Source organism: Ostrea edulis, chromosome 6 (genome assembly GCF_947568905.1).
Source record: "Ostrea edulis chromosome 6, xbOstEdul1.1, whole genome shotgun sequence".
Classification (NCBI taxonomy): Eukaryota; Metazoa; Mollusca; class Bivalvia; order Ostreida; family Ostreidae; genus Ostrea; species Ostrea edulis.
Genome location: NC_079169.1, coordinates 79139458 through 79166853, shown reverse-complemented (window position 1 = coordinate 79166853; position 27396 = coordinate 79139458). Strand labels below are relative to the sequence as shown.

The following is a 27396-nucleotide window of genomic DNA, read 5'->3' as shown; positions in this document are numbered from 1 at the left end:
GTATACATTTTCTGAGCCAACAGTATATTCAAGAACAATAACTCTGCAAGGGTTATTCTTTTGCAAATAAAGACTTATTTCTATCATTACTGGCTCTTTCTATAAATATTAGGCATGCTATTCTGGTAAGAAAGCAAACTCTGCTAAATGAAGCAGAATATGACGTATTTTCAACGCAAGATACATCTGTTCCTTATTTTTCAGAGACTCGAGCTTTAAAATTATGCGTTTGTTACGTATTCTAAACCTGTGACATATTATGTTTTCCTAGTGCTGCAGCAGCACTTGAATAACTATTTTTGTTTTGGGGTTTTCGGGTAACAGGCACGTATAACCGCAGGCACCTGAAGTGTGGATAGCTTGTATAGATCATATGTACACCCCCCCCCCCCCCCCCAACTCCTTCTAGAGAGAAATTATTTTTATACAGAACCAATGATTTAACCAAAATATGTTATTTCCCCACCGATCACCCTCAAAAGTCGTTCTGAATAGTCAGTTTCAACCTTCTGTAAGCTTTAGAGATGACCACTTGTGAGATACTAATATGTAATTATGTACATCACAAGATATATATTATACATTCGCCAAAAATAAAAGTGCCAGATATTTATGGGGCGGTCGCCATATAATTCTATGTGACAGCAGCCATAAATTTATTCGGTGGCCGCCAAAAATTAAATCTGCAGTCGCCAGATAGAATATTTTTCTCTCCTGGCACAATCCGGCTTCCGTACATTACCGTGTATGTTGAGGATAATTTCGTGCATTGTACCAGACTTTTTCATTAAAAAATGGTGTTTCTTCTTCTTCTTCAACTCATCAACTTATCATTTATATTATCAAATGATATTGACACAAGTCCGGGTCCAACTGATGATACATGTAAATGCATACTTGGGATACTTTCTAACTGATGATACATGTAAATGCATACTTGGGATACTTTCTAACTGATGATACATGTAAATACATACTTTGGATACTTTCTAACTGATGATACATGTAAATGCATACTTTGGATACTTTCTAACTGATGATACATGTAAATGCATACTTGGGATACTTTCTATTTAAACATACATGTAGGTTCCTTCGAAACAACATGTTATTTAGCAGGCCATTCCACGGGTTATCAAGTTATTGAAATTGCACTCTTAGGACATTTTACTAAGGTAAATCATACTGCAATCATGGTGTTTCGTGATTTATCAGATGCATTTGATTGTATTTGACATAAAGATTTATATTACAAATATTTAAATTACATGTAGGTGTATGGAGCGCCAAATTAACATAAACTCAAATAATTGAAGATATCTTCAATTATTTGAAGATACCATCAATTCATTTGATGTGCGCAACAATTTAATTAAATATCTCTTCAAATAATTAATGATATCTTCAATTCTGAATTATTGCGCGCATTAAATGAATTGATGATAGCATTGATTCTTCTGCTGAATTGATGCGCGCTTTAATTGAATTAATGATCTCTTCAAATGAATTAATGATATCAACAATTGAATTGATGCACGCTACAATTCAATTGAAGAGAGCAATAATTGATATAATGCGCGCATTAAATCAATTGATGAGAGCAATAATTGAATTGATGCGTGCATTAATTCATTTGATGAGAGCAATAATGGATTTAATGCGCGCATTAATTCAATTATTGCTCTCTTCAATTGAATTAATGATATCTTTAATTCATTTTAAGAGAGCAATAATTCTTTTAGAGAGAGCAACTAAATAATTAAAGATATCTTCAATTCAACATATTCACAATTGAATTAATGATCTCTTTAATTGAATTGTTGCTCTCTTTAAAAGAATTGATGCGCGCATTAATTCCTTATACAAAAGCATTGTAAATAATTAAAGATATCTTCAATGGAATTAAAGAGATCATCAAATTATTTATACCGAGCTCTAAATCAATTATTGCGAGCAATATTTCTACGTAATTAATGCTCTCATCAATTGAATTGAAGAGAGCAATAATTGAATTAATGCGCGCATCAAATCTATTATTGCTCTCATTAATTCAATTGATGCTCTCATCAATTGAATTGAAGAGAGCAATAATTGAATTAATGCGCGCATTAAATCAATTATTGCTCTCATTAATTCAATTGATGCGCGCATTAATTCAATTGATGAGAGCAATAATTGAATTGAAGCGCGCATTAATTCATTTGATGAGAGCAATAATTAATTTAATGCGCGCATTAATTCAATTAAAGAGAGCAATAATTGAATTGATGATATCTTCAAATAATTGAAGATATCTTCAATTATTTGAGTTTATGTTAATTTGGCGCTCCATATAGGTGGTCGTATCAAATTATACAATGGTTTCAAATTTATCTTGAAAATAGATACTTTCTTCGATAAGATCCCCCATCTCTTATCAATGAGTAGAAATCATTGCTCCTTAAGATAAGACAAAATTCACTGTTTAGATTTACCAAAAGCTTATTTAGATATGTATTTGTATTGAAACTCCTCCATTTTATTCAGATGATTATCGATAATTCTCATTCTAACAGAACTTAGCCACAACTGTGTTTTCAGTAATGACTTATTTCGTTGTATTATTATTGATAATCCTTTATGCGCAGTACATCTGGCAAGTTGGGGATAATCACCACTAATTAAATCTCACTGTAAATAACATGTACATGTAAGTACGCAGTCAGGAATGGGATATTAATTGAAGTATATATAACCATGTCTTACTTTGGAGTGACAATTCACTTTGTTAGAAAGAATACCTCTTCGATTCAAACATGTATTCTACAGGGGGAAAACTAGTAAGAAAATGTTTAATATTATAAGTACGTCTATACTGCGTGTAGATGAAAAAGGTGAAAATAGCCAACAGTGACCAATCTCGTAAATCCTATAAAGAATACAAAATTGAGTGCAGGGCAAACACAGACCCAAGGAAACACCAGAGGGGGGGGATTCAGGTGCCTAGGAGTAAGCTTCCCCTGATAACCGCTCATAGCCCTCTATCTCTCCCAGGTAAACGGGTTATCCGTAGTCAATAACAGTATGTAAAGAACGGTCCGACAATATGTACCTTGTATGAAACATGTCAGAGAGCATTCGACCTAGTGCCAGACTGTATTTGCAAGTAAGATCATTATGACTACAATAGAATTTACGAAATGATGGCTTTAAACGAGACTGTTAAACCCTGTAACATCAACTTATTTGTCAGAAGCCTGCTTCGCTTTAATAATTGATCGTACACAGAACATGTTCTCGCGTATCTAATCAGTTAAGAGACATAGACACCACAATGAAATGTTGTTACATAGATATAGAGGGTTGACGATAGAGAAGCTGAAGTAATCCAGTTTGTCATAAAGTTGAGTTGTTAGTTTTCTATGTTCAGTTAAACATCCAAATATGAAACAGATGTGGAGACTCTGTGGTGTCTTTTATTTTGTATAGAACCGATATATGAATGAAAGCGAATATTGTTCATAAATAAAACTAAATGTCAAGTTGAAGGCCACAGCAAGAAACTTCATATAGATGCTTTTAAATAAAATATTCCTCAAAAGAATACAAGAACAGGTCAGCTAATAAAGGAGCACAGTTTATGCCCATCGGAAAACCTGATCTCTAAAGACTTCATACATTCTGTCAATGATGACTTACAGCATCTTTTAATGTCAACTTCAGAGTATAGTATCAAAATCGTAGTTAAGAAAGTAATATTCTGGATGACTGACTAAAAGATATTAATTACCGAGTTCCATTTTATTTGAAGAAGCAGCTGTCTATGATGTCAAAAATCCTAGTCTAAAATTTGTCACGAGGAATGTTGATGTAAAGTGTTAAGAAAGGTCGTACGTTTCGATGGGGTTGATTTGGTAAATGTAGCGATTTTAATTTTACTAAAAGTTCTTTAGAAATTTTGAGAATCCACATTTGTTTTACGCCACTTATTACCACAGGCACTCGACGTTTTAAATATCTATAATAATAAAAAATTGTCTTCCTGTAAACATAATATTGACAAGGTATACCACGCCGCCATCTTGGTTTTCGTTTTTACCAGCTGCATCGCTTGAAAATTTCGGCGAAAAGTTCGATATAATACAATAATTAGAACCCTACCATCTAGCAACAACTCTGTCAATATCTTATCTCTCGCATCGTTATGGAAAACTCGAAATAATGTCCATTGATCAAATATAATCAAGCATCAACTATCGTCTACTGCTCCTCAAAATGCGATAACTCCTGATCTAGGGACGGAAGTTGACATCATTATGCAAATGAGAATTCCCTTGCTAATGTACCCACTGACGTTTGTGCGGGGGGAGGGGGGGGCACTGAATGCAGGGTAGTTGCAGTCCTGCAAACAATTAAACTCGGCACAATTGTGTGGTTTCGGGACAGGCTGGCACGGGAAATTTAGTAAATCTATCACATTACCAAATAACATTGGAAATGTTCATGACCCCCCCCCCGCTTCGACTCCAACCCACGTTTTGTCACCCATTGTGACAACACTGAAAATTTACAGATATAAGCAGGACAGGACATTTGGATGTATAAATGTTACTGTGTACGTTTGAGAGTATACCCACGTGTAGGCGCGCGTGCGTGTGTGTGTGAATTCAATTTTGAAGTTTTCTTAAATACGTTATGAAATTTACTTTCAACAGAAACGAATGCATGAATAAGTGAAGTTATCATGTTTAACGTTTAAAAAAATAAATAAAGTATGTATTAATAGAATAATGTTCAAGATCTATTACCTCCCTCACTAGAACATATTTACTGCTAATTATAATATTTACTATTTTTAATTTTATCGACCAATGAAAAAAGGGCTATCCCAAAATTATGTCAACGTACGTCCACCTTTCAGCGATTTCTCGCATTTGAGAAGCAGTAGACGATGTTTGACGGTTGATTATAGCCGATAAATGGACTTTATTTCCAGTTCACCATGACGATGCGAGAGGTAAGACCTTGACAGAGTTAGTTCTAAACGGTAGGGTTCTAATTATTGTATTATATCGAACTTTTCGCCGAAATTTTCAAGCGATGCAGCTGGTAAAAACGAAAACCAAGATGGCGGCGTGGTATACCTTGTCAATATTATGTTTACAGGAAGACAATTTTTTTTTTATTATAGATATTTAAAACGTCGAGTGCCTGTGCTTATTACATATGTTGTGGCACAACACACCTGAAGTGTCTCCTTCACAGCAATTAATGATTTCGTGAAGAGTAAAGGTAGGAACTTGGTATAGCATTTACTGGATCCTAAAAAGATATTTTTGTTTGTGAGGGTTTTTGTGAAGTTTTGGAATCCAGTATAGGTACAGAGACTCAGATTCATTCGTCCTGGAATATCAAATGTGTTTAAAGATGAAACGCAATTTTGAAGAATTTCATCTTTTGAATGGCGACTTTGAGCAGAAGTTGGACAAATGTGGAATTAAGTTCTTCTGAAATACAGTTGTTATACTGAGTCTCACGAAAACAATTTTGTTACAAGCTTGTTAGGTGGTATATATTTCTCATGCTTCTAATTCTTTTCACTAAGCACAGAAGGGTAGATGGTAAGGTGCGCAGTTTTACGTCACCTGGGTTACTCAGGTGACCTATTACTTCTGGTTTACGTCCGTTAAATAGTGAACATGTTTAACTTCTTCATAACTATCATTGCAACTCTTCTCCTTGGTATGGAGCATCTTTGGAACAAGGGGACATAAATTGTAAATTCTAAGACTTCTGCGGTTCCCCCGGGGCCTTAAAACTCTAAAATCTCCAAGACTTAGAATAATATCAAACTCGCAAATGATGTCTGTTTGATTATTACCTCATGTTTTCTGCTAAATTCAAGAGAATAAATTCGCTGAAATTCGTCGTTTCTAAAAAAAAAAAAAAAAAAAAAAAAAAAAAAAAAAAAATCTATAGAATCTAGACTAGTTTCCACGTGTTTATTTGTAGATTACATTTACACTAACTACGGTATACAAACGTAGCCACCGATTCTCTTGGTAGGGTATACTGATAGTGGTGACCATCGATATCAATATAAAACGACTGGTCTCTGTCGTTACGGGGGTTTAAAACCACTACAGCTATACTACCATCATTGTTCTGAAAGGCGGCAGAGTGGACGTCATCCCAACCGTAAGCGGGTGTGTCTAATCGAACAGCCTCCGGATACACGAACTTTGACATATGACCTATGATGTAATACTCGGCGTTCTTTGTCGTGCCACCATCGCCATGAATTGTTATTACTCCATTGCAATTGTTGCAACCTCCAACTCCAACCTTTGGGCCATGGTGATCATCCAGGGCAAGGTTCCAATACATGACGGTTTTAGCCCAGTTGCGAGTTTGCCCAATCGAAAGAATTCGCATGCCCCAGACGATGTTGAATCCGGGTGCCCAGTCACCCCCCGAGCATTCCGTGAAGTAAATATCCTTGTCGGGATGTTGGTTGTGAAAACCTCCACATGTATCATGCCGTCCACCATAACAATGCCAAGCACTACCGCTGATGTACTGAGCTGCTCCGCTGTCTGCTAAAATGTCACCAGCATAGCTAGTATCATCCCAGTTGTGATCGTAAATGATAATTTTTGTGTTAATACTATGTTGATTGAAGGCGGGTCCAAGGTAATTTTTGATTATATCTCTCTCTGTCTCCCAGCTGAGTTTCATGGTTGGATAGGCATTATCGGAATGTTTTGGTTCATTTTGTAAGCATATGGCATCAATCTCAATTCCCGCTTTCTGGTATTCTTGAATGAACTTGACAAGGTATTGCGCATAAGCTTGTTGGTAGTTGTTACCATTATGAAACTCGCCACCGAAAAGAGAGTTTGTGGTTTTCATCCAGGCGGGTGCAGTCCACGGCGTAGCGATGATTCTGAGGCTGGGGTTGATCGTCAGAGCCTGTTTGATGATTGGAATGATGAAGTCCTGGTCTTTTTGAATTGTGAAGTGATCCATATGGAAATCGTTGTGTTGCCAAGATGGTAGATCGTCGTAAGTGTATGGTTGTACACCTTGGAAGTCCGTACCTCCCATGGGCAATCTTAGATAGCTCATGGCTGAAATACAAATCATGAAATTGTCAGAAGAATTTGGTCATTTAATGGTATCTGTTCTGCAACAAATACCTGTAAGTTAGATCAAATGTCACTAGCAAGTTTTATTGGAGACATCTCCACCTTCGTCGTTAATTATCTATGAATGTTTAACAATTGTTTGAAATCAACAAACTTGTTATCAGATACTGAAAAAGCATAAAGAAAGTTCTTGTGTAATTGAGTCGTGTAAATTTTCTTCTACGGAATAAAAGCCGCTGGCTTTGAAATCAATATTTTGTATTTTTCTCTCAGTGAATCCATCGTCCTTGCGACACTGTAGATGTAACAACTTTCCATGACGGGGAGTACGTTACAAGACAACTTGACAGATGACAAACTTACATATTCCGGATTTCCCGAACAGATCCTGCATTGTCTGGTCTCGCTGAGGACTGTGGTATAAATTGTAGGCTGCAGCATTCGTTAGCGCTGCCCCGAATCCCGTAATGTACTGGTAACGTTTGTTACGGTTCACGGAAATATGGAATCCATTGGAACTTCCGGTGGGTGAAAGCGAGGATTTCTGCGACAGTCTGTCTCCTCCATTGCTATTGGTTACCCAAACGTCCAAAGTAGCCTCGGCCAGGAATGAGGCAGCGACGGCAAATAGACATGCTGTTATTAGTCCTAAAATGAAGCGCTCGATTTGCTAAGTTTAGCAGCATTTGCACTGGATTTTTCTGCAGTCAAATGATAATACAAACGGAATATTTTAAATACAAAGAATACAGACCGTGTCTGGAACCATGCAAGGCCTCCATTGTTAAATGGAAACATAGGGAAGGAAACCTACCGCGCGAATTTATAGAAATGATAAGAATGAACTAGGCCAAAGTTTAATATTTGGCATAAAAATCGTATAAAGGTAGTCATGGTAAACAATGTTCCAAAAATTAAAAAAAAGACTAGGTGTTAAGGGTTCATGTAATGAGGAAGTTACAAGTGAATTAGGTCCATGTACAGATGTTTTGGTGCATGTACAAATACATATAATTGGGTATATGTACAGATAGTTGTAGAAGGAAACCTACCAAGTAAATTTATAGAAATGATAAGGATGAAGTAGGGCAGAGTTTGATATCTGGCATAAAAATTTTGTCGTATAGGCACAGTCGCGGTAAAACAAATTGTATTCTGATTGTTCAACACAAAAAAAACAAACGAAAAAAGACTAGATATTAAAGGCACATGCAAATAAATTAAGTACATAAACAGATATTTATATATATGTAATGTACAGATAATTAGGTACATGTATAGATAATTAGGTACGTGTATAGATAATTAGGTAAATGTACAGATAATTAGGTACATGTATAGATAATTAGGTACGTGTATAGATAATTAGGTAAATGTACAGATAATTAGGTACATGTATAGATAATTATCCAATTAATGTACAGATAATTTTATGTAATGTACAGATGATTAGGTACATGTACAGATAATTATTTAATGTATAGATAATTAGTTACATGTACAGATAATTAGATACATGTACAGATGATTAGGTAATGTACAGAAAATTAGGTACATGTACAGATAATTATGTACATGTATGGATAATTAGGTACATATACAGATAATTCTATGTAATGTACCGATGATTAGGTACATGTAGAGATAATTGTGTAATGTACATATAATTAGGTACATCTACAGATAATTAGGTACATGTATAGATAATAAGGTACATGTACAGATAATTAGGTACATGTGTAAAAACAGATAATTAGGTACATGTATAGATAATTAGGTACATGTATAGATAATCATGTAATGTACAGATAATTAGGTACATGCGCAGATAATTAGGTACCTGTATAGATAATTAAGTATATGTACAGATAAGCATGCAATGTACAGATAATTAGGTACATGTATTGCTAATTAGGTACATGTACAGATAATTATGTAATGTACAGATAATTAGGTTCATTCTCAGATAATTAGGTACATGCATAGATAATTAGGTACATGTACAGATAATCACGTAATGTACAGATAATTAGGTACATGTATTGCTAATTAGGTACATGTAAAGATAATTGTATAATTTACAGATAATTATGTACATTTACAGATAATTAGGTACATGTATAGATAATTAGGTATATGTACAGATAATCAGGTATATGTATAGATAATTAGGTACATGTACAGATAATTGTGTAATGTACAGATAATTATGTACATTTACGGATAATTTGTAATTAGGTACATGTACAGATAATTAAGTGCATATATAGATGATCAAGAATATGAAATTTATGTTTATGTAATGAACTCTGGCATGTGAACAGTGATTGCATTCTTTTATGTGTAATACATGTCAACATATATCATTTAAAGGGACTGATTCACGACACACACACCCACCCTCAGTTTTTGTTTTTCACTTTTTAAGATCAAATTCTACTGGTTAATGTTAAAAAGGTTTCACAAAAAATTATTGTTATACATCATGACAGAAGCTCGTTATAGAGAGTTATTATTTGTGGTGTAAACAAAAATTAGGGTATTTACAAACTTTTGAAAATATGTAGATTATATATCACATTTGAAGCATTATTCATATAGTTAGAACGTGCTATTTAAAAAGTTGAATTTGTGTCAGTGCTAAATTAGGATGCTTTAGATTACAAAATTAACATTTCAACAATTTGTTTGTAAACATAAACAAGGCTCGAGTCTCGTTTACATCACAGGCACTTATATAGCTTAGGGATCTAATTACTATATATAAGAGTAAAGGTATAGAACTCTTTTTCACAGGGTACCTTACTTCACCGTCAAAAAATAATTAAGAAAAATGTTTTAATAATACTTTGTTGTCTTATCTATTTGTATATTTTGTATATAACTTTTTCACATAACTGTCAAATTTCATCCCGAAATTCCGTATACTTCAAAAGATATGCAGAAATTAATTTTAAAAAGCGGCGGGTTTCGCGGGGTCGAGATTTAGCTGGGCCCTGTGCCGTACGATTGCACAATATAGACATCATGAAAGGTGACGATAACGAGCAGTGATCAATCTCATAGCTCCTATAAGCAATACAAAATAGATGGTTGGGCAAACACGGACCCCTGGACACACCAGAGGTGGGATCAGGTGCCTAGGAGGAGTAAGCATCCCCTGTCGACCGGTCACACCCGCCGTGAGCCCTATATCCTGATCAGGTAAACGAAGTTATTCGTAGTCAAAATCAGTGTGCCAAGAACGGCCTAACAATCGGTAGGAAACACGTCAGACAGCATTTGACCCAATGATAGGTTGTACTGATGAACTAGATCGTTTTAACGACCATAGAATATACGAAATGCTGACTTCAATCGAGACTGTTGAAACCCCTGTACCATCAACTTGTTAGTCAGTAGTTTGCCTCGATTTAAAAACTGATCATACGCAGAACAAGCTCTTGCGTATTCAATCAGTTGAGAGATATAAACACCATATGCTGGTGAGAATGGAATATTGCTACATAAATATGGGAAGTTGACGATGGAGAAGCTGAAATCATCCCGTTTGCCATACAGCTGAGGTGTTACATTGTAGTTTGCCGTTAATGTCTACTTTCAATGAAATATCTAAGTATGAAGCGGAAGTGGACGACTTTGTGATGTCTTTTATTTCGAGCTCACAGGGATATATTAAATCGACATATGAATGAAAGTTATCATTGTTAATAGACAAAACGTCGTCGGACTCGATATATCTAAATGTCGAATTGGAGGCCACAGCAAGAGATTTTTTCTTCTCATGTAGAAGTTTTTGAATAAATTCTGTTTCATATGAATATAGAAACAGGTCAGCTAACAAAGGAGCATAATTCGTGCCCATGGGAATTCCAACAGACTGTTCGAAGACCTTATCACCAAAGACCTCGAAGATATTGTCAATGAGTAACTCTAGCATATTTTTATTTCAACTTCAGAGTACTTGTGCTTGGAGTCAGAATGGTGTTTAACAAAGTAATTTTTTGGATGACTGACCACTAGATATGAATATTTCCGTTTTCCATTTCTGTTGAAGAAGCAACTGTCTATGATGTCAAAAAGTCTAGTCTTTAATTTATCGTGAGGAATGATCGTGTAAAGTGTTGAAAAGTCATAGGTTTTGATGTTATTGATTTGGGAAAAGTTTTGCGATTTCAAGTTTACTAAAAGTTCTTTAGAATTTTTTAGAATCCACATTCGAGGCAAGCTACTGACAAACAAGTTGATGGTACATGGGTTTCAACAGTCTCGATTGAAGTGTCCAGGGGTCCGTGTTTGCCCAACTATCTATTTTGTATTACTTGTAGGAGTTATGAGATTGATCACTGTTCGTTATCTTCACCTTTCATTTGATTAACACCACTTCTGGCATATGTAGTCGCACAGTAAGTTTGAAGTTTCTCCTTCACAGCTGTTAATATTTTCGTGAGGAGCAGAGAGGGGCTTGGTAGAGCACTTACTGGATCCAGCAATGTATCTTTGTTTGTGAGGGTTTTTATGTAGTTTAGGAATCCAGTATAGGTACAGTAACTCATATTCATTCGATCCATTGACTGGGATATTAAATGTGTCTAAAACTGAAGCATGGTTTTGAAGAACTTCATTTTCTGAAAGGGCACTTGGAGTATAAGTACGATTACCAAAAGTGGAATTAATGTCAAGTTTCGTTTGAAATACAGTTGTAATAATGAGCCTTACAAACAAAGACAATGTTGTTACAAGCTTTGTCAGCTGGAAGCAAAACTAACCTATCTAATTCTTTGATCACTTCTGGTTTACTAAATAGTGAAGGATAGATGGTACATACTTTTGTTTTAATATGTCTAATGCAGGATTTTAAGATTCCTCTTATGCTTTTAACCCATTCTGACAATGTATCAAGTTCTTCTTTTCAAATTTAGCCCATCCTATGACTGTTTTGAAATTAATATCTTTTCTTGTTTAAGAACATTCCTTTAATAGCTGCACAGAATGGTCCTGGGCATATTTTTTTTCACTTTGAGGAATGGGGATCTATGGAGTAGTTTAATTTGCACTAAATTGTAATACATACTTAAAACTTAGTTTATTGACGGAATGTTACATTTTGCAACAAAATGTTCATTTCATTGCTGAGCAAACGCCATCAGTGAATGATGGGTTTTTCTCTCTCAAAGATCACTGCCACGTCATTTATGGTGTTTAAGTTTTAATATTTTCATTAACCATTTTTAAAGTATGTTTTATTTTATCTAGGAATAGATATACCATGAAGTAGGGCCAATATAATCAATGAACACAAGGGGTTATTATATCAACTGAAAGTTGTTTAACAATCGGGCTCGAGAGCCGATCAATATCAAGAGAAAATATCTAGAAATTACTAATTAATAATCTCGAAATTATGAGAAAAGATCTCAAAATTACGAGTATATTTTCTCGAAATTGCCGCTAAATTTATGCATGTGGACTTGTACTTATTAAAATCACAAGAGAAAAGATTTCGAAATATTACGAGAAAAAAAATCTGGTAATTACGACTTACTTGTCTCGTAATATATTGAGAGAACATTTTCTAATGTCGATTTAATATTATCTCGAAGATCTTGTGGTCTTTTCACGTAATTTCGAGATAATTACTGTCTTCCTTGGAAGACGGTATACAAAGTTGAAGTAATTTACATTCTTCGAATTGTGCTCTTCCTTTCTGTTGTGAATGGTAGAAAATGCATGGCATGATGTGAAAAATGTCATATGCTCCATTGCTTAGAATGCCGTTCTACCCAATGGAGATATTTTTTGTGATCTAATCTACGTACGAATTAACAATTTAACTAGATTTTCAATCTTAAAAAGAATGCCAAAACGAACAAAAGAAAATTGCAATTAATGAAATTGACACACTACTATTCCAAGGCATTTATATGATATCATTATTCACAGAAATTATCTAATTTTTGCACAGAAACACTCGTTGTTCTTTGTTTGTATTTTGGACAATTGGTATTGCGTGGGGCTAATCACTACTGTAGTCACATAAAGCTGAGACTTATATCAAAACAATCACACCCGTCCACAAAAAAGTTCACTTAAGCAGTTTAAATACATGATTGCAGTGCTACCAGTCTTGTTTCTAGATCAGTGGTATTTGAAGAATATGCTAATCTTAAGAAGGACTAGGACATTAACATTAGATTACATATACACATGTATGTTGCTTTTAATCACTCTTCCTGTAAATTCTTTAGACTATTTTTATCACGTTAAGTTAAGGCTTTTGCATTTTTTCTACATTTTTGTGATAAAATTATTCTATTCTTTTTTAATTAAAAGAGAAATTTTCATTTCCTTACCATTGCTGACATCTTACTAATACTTGCTCATCTTTTCCATCAAACTTTATATACCAGAACGTTATGATATAATATGTGGCCAAAATATTACGCTTTTTATCCATGTTAATTTCTAACACAGTTGTACTACTTGTGCAAGTGTAATTTTATGAAGATATGAGCATGCAATTCAAACCAGTTTGCTTTATTTCATAACTAGTCTTATTATTTTTTATATATATTTTATTAAACACACTGAAAATCCCCTTTTCTTTGATTTGATATTGAGGCTTTAATCAGTGTTAATATGGGGAACAATGGTTTTTGATTAGTACAAATACCATTCATATTCAAAGTCATACTTGTGAAGAAAATTTTATACAATGAGACTCGGGATACTGATTTTGTAAGGATATCCAATTCAGTACATTTCAAAAATGAAAACGGAGAGAAAATTCAAGTTCACTCCTTTATTGCTAAACACTATACAGTATTTGTTATCTCAAAGTTGCGAGATCTTTACTTGCCCCGGAAGTTGAGCGTGTGTGTGTGTATGCTTGCGGTCCTAAGCTTGACGTAAACACATGTAATATCAACAAACGGTGTTTTGTAACGCCTGTATAAAGTTCTTTATTGTGCTGAATTTTAATATATTGTAATGAAAAAAGCTTTCTCACATATTTCTATTAAAATTGACATTGCTTTCATATGGGACAATGAATGCATGTTTGTTGCAAACTAGTTCGATCTAGTTTTAGTACCACCTGTCTGTGTAATCATTACCAAATATGGAGTGTCATCAAGGTCAAAGGGTACATTGGCTGTTCTGTTTGCAATGCATCAAATTCACTCATGGTTGCCATCGTATTAAATCCGAGATCTATGACGAGTGCGCGAGACATTCGAGGAGTTTCGATTGTCATATGATATTTTAGTACTTAAATCTAGTTTATATTTTAAAACAATACATAAGAATATAAATATAAACAATAAAATGATTTCTTTGTTGTTTCATCCGGTGATGAAGGTAACAATCATTGCAGGATTTTTTTTTCTGCAATGCTAGCTACCTTCATCACCCGATGAAAGAACAAAGAAATCATTATATTGTTTATTTTCAATAAACACATTCTTTTGACATGAAGATTGTTGAGAGCAATTAATGTAAATGCAAGAGTAGTGTGTTACTCAGACAATTGAAAATATGCTTAATATACTTGTAATTTCTAAATAATATTACATGGATATCTACTATTTAGCGTACATGAGCCAGAAAACAACACATCTTTTATTTAAAAATCGTCCACAGACAGATGGGCAGACAGACAGACAAACAAATGGACAGATGATTCCATTATACCCTCTCCTAAACTAATGCAGTAGTCTCTGTGAAAGAGCAGGTCATTACAAAATTTAAAAAGAGAATGACTAAGTCAATGAAATTGAGGATACACCCTTAAAATTAAAATATCCATAATTTCCTTGACTGTTGATGAATCTCAATAAAAATGACAGGAGCTCAACTTCATTATATACATGATATATACACAAAGTTTGAATCAAATCTGGTCTTTGGTTTTTTAAACATACTCTGAAAACTGACAACACTGTCTCAAAATGGAAGAAAATAACTTCATTGAATATCAAAATATCTCAATCAAAATAGCAGGTGCACAACTTCATTATTCATATAAGATGTACATGAAGTTTTAAACAATGAAATCTGTTCATTGGTGTTAAAGATATCCTCTGGACAAATGATGACTACGGATGGACAAGGTGATTCCAGTAAACAACCCCCCCCCAACTTCGTTTGCGGGGGTATAATAATTTCTGTAGACAGTCAGTAACAAACCCAACAAGTGGTTTATTTTGTGGAGGAACAATATGTTCAAGAAAGAAACGCAAGTTAAAAAACGTTCTGGACGCCATGATGCCATCTAAATTTTGCAAATCGCTATCTAAAGAAATTTATATAGACGGCAATCATTTCATGCGTTTTACCCAGTGGCATAGTGTCATTCTAGTACGGTGCAAAACAAAATATACTACTATCCTCTCGAACAAAATTAAAATAATTTCAAAATATGCTGATTAACATTTTAAGCATTTGTGCGACTCTAATCATCCGGGCTCAGTGTTCAGTGGTAGAATGGTCACTAACTTCAATCAAAACTCCACGGCATATAATTTTCGCTAGCTCTGTTTTAAATGCAGTGTCATAAAACGCATAAATGACTGGATTCGCTATATATCCCACAGCGTGCAAACTTCTCAAAAACAGAAACAGTTGAAGCTCCGTGTTGGAAACTCGGAACCATCTTGTAGGGTCCTTGGAGTCGAATTGAATAAAAATATATGTAGGAATGTATGAGAAAATCGTGATGATGGTTATTATTATAAACATGACTGTCATTCTGTGCGTTCTGACTTGAGAACTCAGCGAGGAAACCATTGACGGACTGCGACGTTTCCGTTGTGTCCGATTTGATTTCTTGCTTTCGATTGTGCAGCTTTTGTTAGAGACTTTGTACAGAGCATTCAAGTGATGTTCCGTGACTTTCATCGACAGCATCGTTGATCCGTCTTCAGAAGTGCTAGGAGAGCTCTTTTCAAATTGCTGTCTTATTCTTTCGCTTTCTTTTCTCTTTGTTTCAAATTGCCTCATCTGTTTGTAAACGACTTTTCCGATTAGAATGTACAAAACTGACATCACGATGACCGCAGCGCAGGAGAAGGCAATCCAGAAGTTAGACATCCAAACAACAAAAACGATTGCCCCGTTCATCGTCATGTCGGATCCACAAACATACCCATCCAGAGTCTCTATCATGACACGTTTTCTTTTGAAATATATCAGCTTTGGCAAATTGAACATCACTGAAACTAAACAGGCAATGAAAATTCCAATGTTTTTATTTCTGAAAGTCAATTCCGGAAGGAAAGGTTTGCAGATTTTGCGGTATCTGTGAACACAGATAATCACCAACAGAAGCAGGGACATACAGAAAAACACGTTGGTTGCATACAGCAAAATTTTGCACGGTGCATCAAATGGAAAAAGAACTGGGTTGGAGTTCTTCGCAAATACGAGATTCGATGAGAACAAGCAATGCAGTAAGTCTACTATAGCTAGAACAATGATGTAATATCGGTCACCCCTTCTCTTCTTCCTTAGTTTGGTCCTGTATATGTAAATGACCAGAGCATTTCCAATAATGCCAAATACCATAAAAACAGCATTGAAGATGGTATTTATCATATATCGATCCCTGAAGAAGATATTAATCTCTTTTGATCTTTCATCAGCCGTAAGATTTCTATTGGGAGCATGAATATTGAAAACATCATCCATATCCTCTTGAACGATGACACTAACGTTGTCGATAGCTAACGACTGAACTGTTAACGCTGTGTAGACCAGATAGATAGCAGAGGAAGACACAAACGACTGAACTGATAACGCGGTGTAGACCAGATAGATAGCAGAGGAAGACACAAACAGGAAGGGGTAAAACAGATATTCCTTTATGACAAGAAAAAAGAGGAGTTACATCCTCTTGTCTACGCTATGTAAAGTCATACGCAGTTGCAAGCACAGTAGGGCACTTGTCACAGAGGTGACTAGCTTCAACAGATCGTGGTACGAAACATGTAACGAACCTCGGAAGATAGTGACGGATATTATGTAGACTGGGACAATAACCAACTTTAAAAAAAGTATTTAGAAGTGGAGCTTTTGCAGAAAGTGTAGAATAAGCTATTATATATATATTATACTAATCGGAAAAGTGTTGATGTTTCAAAAATGGAGAATACGACGAACTTTGATTTTGACAATATCTCTTTCAAAACTGATGCTAATCTTAAAGTGTTGAACAGAAAATTTCGATTATCATACCAGTTTGATGTGGTTACTCATGGAATTTTCTTGATTCTGGGAGTGTTTGGAAACGCTGTCATCATTTATACGTACAGTTTCAGGATCAACAAAAGCAGAGTGGACAGATATTATATCTTAGCGTTAGCCTATGTAGATTGTTTACTTTGTATTTTCTGTACGAGTTTGCTTTTCACAAAAGACCTGAACCCTTTGCATTTTCCCAACAACGCCACATGTAAAATACTGTTGTTCTTTTCGAACATGTTCTTCACCCTATCCTTATTAGTACTGATTGTGATATGCATACACAGATACCGCCATATTTGTTTATCCATGTCCGATACCATGACAACGAAAACCAAGCATACTGTCATTGGGGTCTCTACGGCAGTTTCTGTTGTCTTTGCTTTGCCAAAATTGATTTATTACAAAGTTCTTCATATAAGATTTCCCAACAACATTACTGGCCGTGTTTGTAGTTCGGACATGACTCTGCCCGGCTCGGAAGTGCTAGTATCCGGTGTCACAGTATTTCTCATCATAACATCCATCATTGGTTCTATTTTAATGACCGCTCTTTATTGCTTGGTAGCAAGGGTCATTTTCAAGCAACTGGGACAATTTAAGGGCATGCGGATCCAAAAGGTACGTTTTAGAAATTTATATGGCAATCTTAGAGCAAGCATCATCAATGCCTTTGAAAGAGAAAATCCAAACTTATCTAAAAGGTCCAGTTGCGAAACCCCTGTGATACATTTGGAGAATCCAAGCGTAAAAGAGGAAAATCCGAAACAACGTCTAGAGCAAGTTGACAACCTTAACTTTGAGGATATACCAAAATGTGATCAGCAAACATTAAGAAAGAAATCCAGCAGAAATCGAAATAAAACTAAAACAAAATCACTTGCAGTTTATTTGAGTGCCAATCGAAAGGCTAGACGTTCAACGTTAATGTTTATAGCGGTCACCATAGTAACAGTGTTTTCATATATACCCACATGGACCTATGCATTCTTAGATGCTCGAGATCCCTCTAGATGGTTTCAGATGTCTTCCGAAGCATTCCATTTCTTTGTGTTTTTGCGCTCATTGGGCGCTTTAGGATATTTAACTCATCCTTGGATATATGCTTACTACGATAAATGTTTTCAAAGAGAAATAAAGCATTTTTTCTGTCGTCGAATACAACATCCGATGAAGTTTAATGACATTCGTTTTTAGTGTTATGCTTTTATTGTATGGGGACATATTGTTATGAATATTACTAAGTGTTGATTAATTTTCTAATGATTTGAAAATCGTGTTTTTACGCATGTTTTGTATATTGCAGTCCGGAATTATCCAAATGTTCTCCATTGTATAGTTGGGAAATATTTTGTATTTATCTTGTAGTACTAAACGGTTTCATTTTCATTCCAAAACTTTTTCTGTGTGGAAAGCTGAAACAGTGCACCTCAACGCATTCACGAATATCTACATATATGTACTTAAAATCCTTTAATAAAAAGCATTAGAAAGTGTTCATGCTATCTTCTTATAACTGTAAAGACCGAATCACTAATGTCTGTTAGGCGTATGAATACTTTCGAGCATGGCGTCTGCATCTCGGTCCCACGTGTGCAGAATGAAAGCAAAGCTTTGTTGCCCATTCCCGTCCCAGACAACGTAAATGCACCTCATTCGATGCCTTGAGAAGTTGATGTTGCTTTAAATGTTGTTGATATTACCAACCAAGCACAAGAAATTATAATCAAAGTGCGGGATTTTTCAAGTATTCTTCATTCAGTAATTGTACTTTCAATTTCTCGCAGTGACAACGGATTTATTTTGGGTCCCGAGATCAAACGTTTGAGAGGCATATCTGTCTGTTTCTTCATCGAGAGACAACACGTCATCCAAAAGGTCAAAATTATGTGACTAAGGAAGGTCAGAGTTGGGACGACAATTGAGCGTGGTCATGTTTGCGGGTCATTGTGTTTCACACACACGCATTTCGGTAGGTTTTTAAAAAAAGTTTTATTTCGTAACTTTACGAAATGTTAATGGAAATGGGTACAGAATTTAGTGATTGGAGAAAAATAATTTTGGAAAGGAACGGGGCACTAATTGTAATACTAGTATACATGTACTTCTTCACATATTGCCTGTAACGTGGGAATGGCGTGTACAACGATAGCCCTTAATATATTTGTAAGACTATCAACTGCTAGAAAATAATCACTGTTTTGCAAAATAGAAATTTAAAGAATAATGTCTTCATGTTTTTACAAAGGCATTTGGGGTGTCGTATATATAATGATAGCGTACAGATACATGTATTAACGTTTTTGAGGTGTCGTATAATGATAGCATACCATTAACGTTTTGGGGGTGTCGTATAATTATAGCTTACCATTATTAACGTTTTTGGGGGTAAGTACCATGCTTCAGCTGCCTAAGAAATACAATATACACCGAGACCAAAGACTCTTAACTAGGGACCAGTCAATATTTATTGGGGAATTGGGACCGGTGCAAAATACAATAGGACACAGATTTTTAGGCTTACATGATGATAGGACTCCAACCTTTTTTCCAACACTGATAGGACAGCAATATTTTTTTAATTTGCAAATGTATCTATGAAAAAAATATATGAAAAAAGTATTTCAAACTTGGAACTTATCTATCTTACAAACAATAATATTGAATGGTACGCATGCTTTATTTCATGTCCAAGTTGAATATACTAGAGACAATTTGCAATGAAATACTGGGTTTTTGACATTTTTTTTTATATATTAAAGCATGTAATTAAAAATCACAAATTAAGTATTTAGATGTGAATTGAATTACAAATATTATATGCAAGTTATGCATGGAATATGGATTTCAATCATAGAAAATAAAAATGGTATATCATATTGGTCATAACTTGAAGGATACAGAACAGAATTCAACTGAAGTCTAAACACATCTTTGATAATTTAATAGAGAATACTGAGATGTGAAAAATACTTGTAAGTATACGAGACAACAATTCAGTAAAGCAGTCATTTAAGATATATATAAAATGTAGCATTTTTAACAACAATTTCACAAAAGAAAAAAATAAAACAGAAAAGACTGGAGCTGTTAAACGTCATATAGCTACAGTGTTAGCGCTTGAAACTAAAAAAGACCAAAGTGATGATGAAGAAAACCTCGTCATCAGAGCCTATGACAGTTCTGATGAAAGTGATGATGAAGATAACTTCGTCATCAAAGCCTATGACAGTTCTGATGACAGTGATGATGAATATAACCTCGTCATCAGAGCCTATGACAGTTCTGATAGATCTGATGACAATGATGATGAAGATGACTTTGTCATCAGAGTCTATGACAGTTCTGATAGATCTGATGACAGTGATGATGAATGATAATCTCGTCATCAGAGTCTATGACAGTTCTGATAGATCTGATGACAGTGATGATGAATATAACCTCGTCATCAGAGCCAATGACAGTTCTGATAGATCTGATGACAGTGATGATGAATATAACCTCGTCATCAGATCCTATGACAGTTCTGATAGATCTGATGACAGTGATGATGAAGATAACCTCGTCATCAGAGTCTATGACAGTTCTGATAGATCTGATGATAGTGATGATGAAGATAACCTCGTCATCAGAGCCAATGACAGTTCTGATAGATCTGATGACAGTGATGATGAATATAACCTCGTCATCAGATCCTATGACAGTTCTGATAGATCTGATGACAGTGATGATGAAGATAACCTCGTCATCAGAGTCTATGACAGTTCTGATAGATCTGATGACAGTGATGGTATTGATATTAATAGCGCTGATGACAGTGATAGTGAAAGTGAAAAGAGAAATTTATATACCATCTTCAAGGAGGAGAAGAGTAAAGGTTCTAGACAAAATCAAGGACTCTGTAACAGTGATAATGAAGTATTGTTATTTAATCATACATACATGTGTATATATCTATTCATTAGATGGGACATACACTTTTTATTGCACATCTGATATAGGACAACAACATTTTTGTATTCTTAAAAGATAGGACATAAGAGGTTTTTTTAAAAGTGGTAATATGGAATGCACCGGTCCCGACCCGACCCCCCCCCCCAATAAATATTGACCGGTCCCTTAATCAATCTCCATGAGAAAAATGTTATACAGTGTATGATGTATTATATAATTATATTATGTGCTATACAATTATATGATGTGTTTTATACATGTGCTTTTATGATGTCCAAATACTCAAACGATAAATAATGCAGAAATATCCTTGAATCATAAATAATTTTTCACCACATGTACGTAAAGGAAATACACTAGATATATCAATCACGTCATAGATATATCAATCACGTCGTAGATTGTCAATCGTGTCATTGTCATTTTCTTGCTATTCTGTAAACATCCTCCTTTCCTTCCGTTTATTTTTCTTCCCCCCCCCCCTTCTTCCTTGGTATTTGTGATTGCTTACGTGTAAACAGACAAAGAGAAATGTAGATTATCTATTTTCTTTCATCAGTGATTATGAGAATAAGTGCAATATCAGAATATCATATTTACGTTTTACAGTGTCTTTGTCTGTGATAACACTTCGAAATGGGTATTGCGTCTATGTCTCGTGCGTGAGCAAACGTTGAACCGTTTAAAGGGACACTGTAGCTCTAGTTCTTTTTTTGTTTTTGTTTTTTAATTTACATTTTAAGGTAGCTCCAACCCGAACCGTGGAAAAACTGTATTAATTTCTACTCAATATAGTTTGATTTAATTAATAACCAAAGAAAATGTGTAAGATGTCAGACATACAAAAACAAAGGTATATGTCAACAGCAGAAAATCGCACCTTTTCGTTAAACAGAATAATGAAAATAGACAAACACTTGTTAAAATGACAAGTATTTAATGTCAATAGTTAAAAAAAAAAAAAAAACCCACTAATAATTCATAAATATGTGTAAATTAATCGTGGATATTAGGAAAATCCTTGTAGAGGGAATACCTGTGTAAGAGTTATTGCCCTTCACAACATTTTTAAAATCTAAGATAATTCATCATTTATGGAAGATATAAACTTTTTTCATTCTCAATAGTTTACCAAAGTTTTCTTTTTTATTATTTTATTCAGTGAATAAATTTTGTTTCTAACCTAACATGTGTAAAGTTTAACTTTATAAATAAAGATTTTGCTAAAAATTATCATAGTCATGAGGATGAAGCTACCTTAATCGTGTGTTGTTGTTGTTGTTGTTTTTTTTTGTTTTTTTTTTTAGTTTTTTTCCCCCTAACCTGTACTGATCGTATATTCTAAATCAGAAGTTTCTGATTGAAATCTCATCAGGCTGCATGCCCCGAGATTAATACACGATTTGTTCAAACCTGGCAAAAAGACCATTGGAAGTGGAAGTATTAGGAGGATTATATCACAGGCACCTGAAGTATGGATACTACATGTACTATCCACCCCCACCCCCATCTCCGAAGGTTTTTTTAGTTATTTGTTTTTGTGGTGATAATTTCTCCGAAATGTGTGGATTGCCTCAGTGTCTACCTCACCCCAATTTCGATTTATGTAATCATTTCACGATTTCATGCACATTGGCCTTATACCGGTATAATGTGAAGCGTGAAACGATTACATAAATCAAAATTGGGATGGGATAGGCACTGAATCCACACATTTCGGAGAAATCATAAAATTACACATTATTCAGACCTTGCAGCAATAGTATTATAAGAGTTATCGTTCTTAGATTAGCACATTTGGAACTTTTTTCAACCTTGCATAGGAACTGTGTTAAATGTATTAAAAACTGAAAAATTAATTAGAATGGTCATTATCATGCAGAAAATGATATTATAGATTTGAGGCATATTCCATACAGTAACTGCAAGGTGAGAGAGATAGTACGAGATAGTATGTGTTAAAAATTCGGAACTCAGCATTATATTAAATACCTCTCTCTCTCTCTCTCTCTCTCTCTCTCTCTCTCTCTCTCTCTCCACATAATTGTATTTCATGTAGTATGGTGCAGCCTCAATGATTCAATTTCACACCGTATCATAGCGTCAGAATGTAAAATGTATCACATTCACAGTGAGATTTGTACATCCACCCTAATGACCGGAATTCTGGGATGTTCGGATTTAAGGTCAAGAACTTTGAATTTGGCATAGACTCCAAAATGGCATAACTTGTTTAAATAGCGTCTCTGATTGACCCCGCCTCTCCATAACTCTGAATCTACTGGTTGTGTTCCATTTATCAATCTCCATGATGGGGTCTCTATAAATTTCCAAAATGTTCAGCAATAATAAATTAGAACACCTGCGAATAATTAATTTTGACAATGCACTCCGCATTCTGGCATTCTAATCTAGGACTCTCTAGTTTTATGATTAGGCCTATCACCTTATCAATGTGGGTGTTAATTGACTCGCATTCTGTCCATGAGAACTTTATAAAAATTCGCTATACAGTCTAAACACGGGCTTGAGGTAACAAGTGGAGTGGAGTGGAGTGGAATGATATTAATCTGGAATAAGCTATGGTCAAACCATGTTCCAGCGCCTTCGTGTAAAATGCTGACTTTGGACTCTCCAAAAAATGAATCTCCAACATGGAGAGAAGGTGGAGTCTTATCATAGAGAAGGTGGAGTCTTATCATAGAGAAGGTGGAGTCTTACCATAGAGAAGGTGGAGTCTTATCATAGGAGTTGGTCAGAGATGGGGTTTTTGGAGTGAATTTCAACACATAGCAAATAGCTTACTATATGTCATTTCAATTTCAGACAGAAATATGTGTGGTTAAAATATAAAGTTATGCATACAAAGCATAGTCCTTTGAACCTCACAGAATGATATTGTTTTCTTCAGATAACAGAGACTGAAGGCAACTACACTAACTAGATTTATACCCATACCCCTATCACAATCTTACAAGCTTTGTTGCTGAAATGGTAAAACTTAATTAAAATGGATTGTATAGAGTTAATCACACGTAATTTCATCACAATAATCTAGAGGGAGAGAGAGAGAGAGAGAGAGAGAGAGAGAGAGAGAGAGAGAGGGGGGGGGGGTTCTAAAGGACTAAGAAAATGGCTCCTTTGCAATGTTTTATATAATGGGACAAAAAAGATTGTACCATGAATATTTGAAATGGATTCTCTTACACAAACCCGAAACTTTTTTGTGTGTGTGATTATGAATGATTATTTTGTCAGGATTTCAGATGCATTAGTTCACATGTCGCACGTTATCTGACCCCAGATGTTGTTTCCGTTGAACTCTCATCACCGTGTTATGGTAAATAATATCCCTCTGATGACATATATGGGTAATTAATTTGCTATTTCACTTCCCCAGCATAATACAGCACCCCTTATCCCTCACTTTTAAATACAATTCAGATGTAGAGTATACGTCAATTTGTGAATTTTGATCTTTCAGTCACCATGTGGTTTGATACACTGGACTGTACCGTACTATCTGTTATCGCAGAATCAGACAGCACGGAACCAGGAAATTACGGATAGAATGAATTCGCTTCAGAAGCTCCACCCCTGACAATCTCTTATGAAAAGAGGCTCCGCCCTCGCTCCAGAGTCAGCATTTTACACCAAGATATAAACTTGAATCTGTAACTACAAACGGTCGCTGTGTTTTGAATATTTTTTAACTGTCTGTAAAAGTTTGTACACAGACTTCTAATGTAGTACCGTCCGCCTCGGTTTGAGCAAACTGTAGTGTACATTACGAGAGAGTTTAGACACTATACTTGTCTTCTTATCTAAAACTCGTTCTTGTTATCTTTTTCATGCTCCCGCCACAAAGTGGTCGGGACATATAGTTCCTTACGCGACATCCAGTTTTTTCTGGCTTTTTTATAAACGCCTCGAGATATTGAATTGAGTTTTTGTATGCAAGTGTATATTGATGAGTTACAGATCGAGTTTGAGTTTTGTTTCGGTTCGTTTTTTAGTCCCCTTCCGACGAAAAAGACTTTAGGTTTGCACTCCGTCCGTCTGTCTGTCTGTCAGGCCTTCAAATCAGTTTTCCGCACTTTTTTCTCTGGTTTTGCAGATATTCATTTGAAATTTGTTACATTGCTTTTCCATAACCAGTTTCAGATCAAGTTCGAATTTGGTTTTGGTCCATTGATTTTTCACTTTATTACCCTTGGACTTTCCAAACTTTTTCTCTGGTTTTGCAGATATTTATTTGATATTTTGGCACATTGCTTTGCCATAACAAGTTGCAAATCAATTCAAATTAGGTTTCGTTCCGTTGAATTCTTTACTAAGTTATTGTCCTTGGACTTAGAAAAATAGTGTGAATTATCAGATTTCGGACTCTCTTTTGTTTTTTGCTTTGTTTTGTTATGTTTTTTGTTTTTGTTTTTTGTTGTTGTTTTTGTTTTTTTTTTTTTTTTTTTTTTTGTTGTTTTTTTTTTTTTGGTTTTTGTTGTTGTTGTGCTTGCAGATTTTCGTTTGATATTGGTACATTGCTTTGCCATAACAAGTTACAGATCAAGTTCGAATTTGGTTTCTGTCCGTTGATTTTTCACTGGGTAATTGCCCTTGGACTTAGAAAAATAGCCTGAATTATCAGATTCCGGACCCCTTTTTTGTGCTTGTTGATTTTCATTTAATATTTGGTACATTGCTTTGCCATAGCATGTTACAGATCAAGTCTGAATTTTTTTAAAATATTTTTTGCTGAGTTACATCCCTTGGACTTCGAAAAATAGTGTGAATTATCAGGTTTTCCGACTTCTTTAGTTATATGCAAGCTGATATTCATTTGATAATTGGTACACTTTTAGTTCTCCTCTATAAAGTTGATAAGAGCTAGTGTAGTCACATCCACACCAGCTTAAATTTTACATCCAAGTTTCCTATTTCTATAAGTAAGAGTACTACACTCATTAAAACTTCTAGCATAGTAATACAACAATGTAGCTAAGTTGTTCATTGACTTGGTAAAAGAATTAAACCTAATTATAAATTTGTCTTTTTCCTGGTCTAGTTTTTGTACCTGAATAGTAGTTGATTACCAATCATTCATCCTGGTTCCCCAATTTTCTCTTTTACCATCATTTACAAAATGAGCTTCGAATATTGTTACGGTCCAATAATTTTTGTAAAAATGCTCGTTTGTTATGGAGTTGTGCCCCATTAATGTAGAAGAATGGCTGTTACGACCAGTTTTACGGACTTTTTTGAGATATTGAATTGATTTTTTGTAGGCAGGCGTATATTGATCAGCTACACATCGACATTGCGTTTTGTTCCCGTTCATTGATTTTTGATGAAGTTGTGCCCCTTTAATGTAGAAAAATGACTGTTACGACCAGTTTTCCGGACTTTTTGTTTTCTAAACGCCCTGAGATTAAAAAACAAAACAAAAACCCACCCAATTTTTTTTTTTTTTTTTTTTTTTTTTTTGGCATGCAGATGTATATTGATGAATTACAAATCGAGTTTGAGTTTCGTTCCGGTTCGTTGATTTTTGATGGAGTATTCATGTCGAGCCGACATATCTAGCTTCTTTGATTTTAGCTCACCTGAGCTGAAGGCTCAAATGAGCTTTTCTGATCACCCGTATTCCGGCGTCCGTCCGTCTATAAACTTTTAACATTTTTGACTTCTTCTCAAAAACCACTGGGCCAATTTCAACCAAAGTTGGCACAAAGCACCCTTAGGTAAACGGAATTTTAAATTGATAAATAAAGGGCTAGGCCACCTTCCAAGGGAGATAATCAAGAAAAGGTAAAAATAGAGTAGGGTCATTAAAAACTCTTCTCAAGAACCGCTGAGCCAGAAAAAATGAAATTTATAGATAAGCTTTATTAGGTAGTGCAGATTCTAAATTGTTAAAATCATGGCCCCCGGGGGTTGGATGGGCCACAATAGGGGATCAAAGTTTTACATACAAATATATAGGAAAAATCTTTAAAAAAAATTTCTTCTCAAGAACCACTGAGCCAGAAAAGCTGAGATTTATATGAAAGCTTTCTAATATAGTACAGATTCAGGTTTG

General features: G+C 34.9%; 1 protein-coding gene across 1 annotated transcript; it reads right to left on the bottom strand.

Moving 5' to 3' along the window:
* Nucleotides 1-5967: 5967 nt before the first annotated feature.
* LOC125647821 (uncharacterized) lies at nt 5968-13040 on the bottom strand. Its single transcript, XM_048874643.2, has 3 exons — nt 7882-13040; nt 7491-7775; nt 5968-7109 (listed from the first exon to the last, which is right to left on the bottom strand). The coding sequence occupies exons 1-3, from the start codon at nt 7907-7909 to the stop codon at nt 6004-6006; spliced, it is 1419 nt and encodes a 472-aa protein (XP_048730600.1). The 5' UTR covers nt 7910-13040; the 3' UTR covers nt 5968-6003.
* Between the last annotated feature and the right edge of the window lie 14356 nt (nt 13041-27396).

Coding starts and splice junctions, on each gene's coding strand:
- LOC125647821 (XM_048874643.2), bottom strand. CDS start 7,909: ATGGAGGCCTTGCATGGTTCCAGACACG. Junction 7,776..7,881: donor CTTGCATGGTTCCAGACACG/GTCTGTATTCTT, acceptor GCTTCATTTTAG/GACTAATAACAGCATGTCTA. Junction 7,110..7,490: donor GTTCGGGAAATCCGGAATAT/GTAAGTTTGTCA, acceptor TTTGTATTTCAG/CCATGAGCTATCTAAGATTG.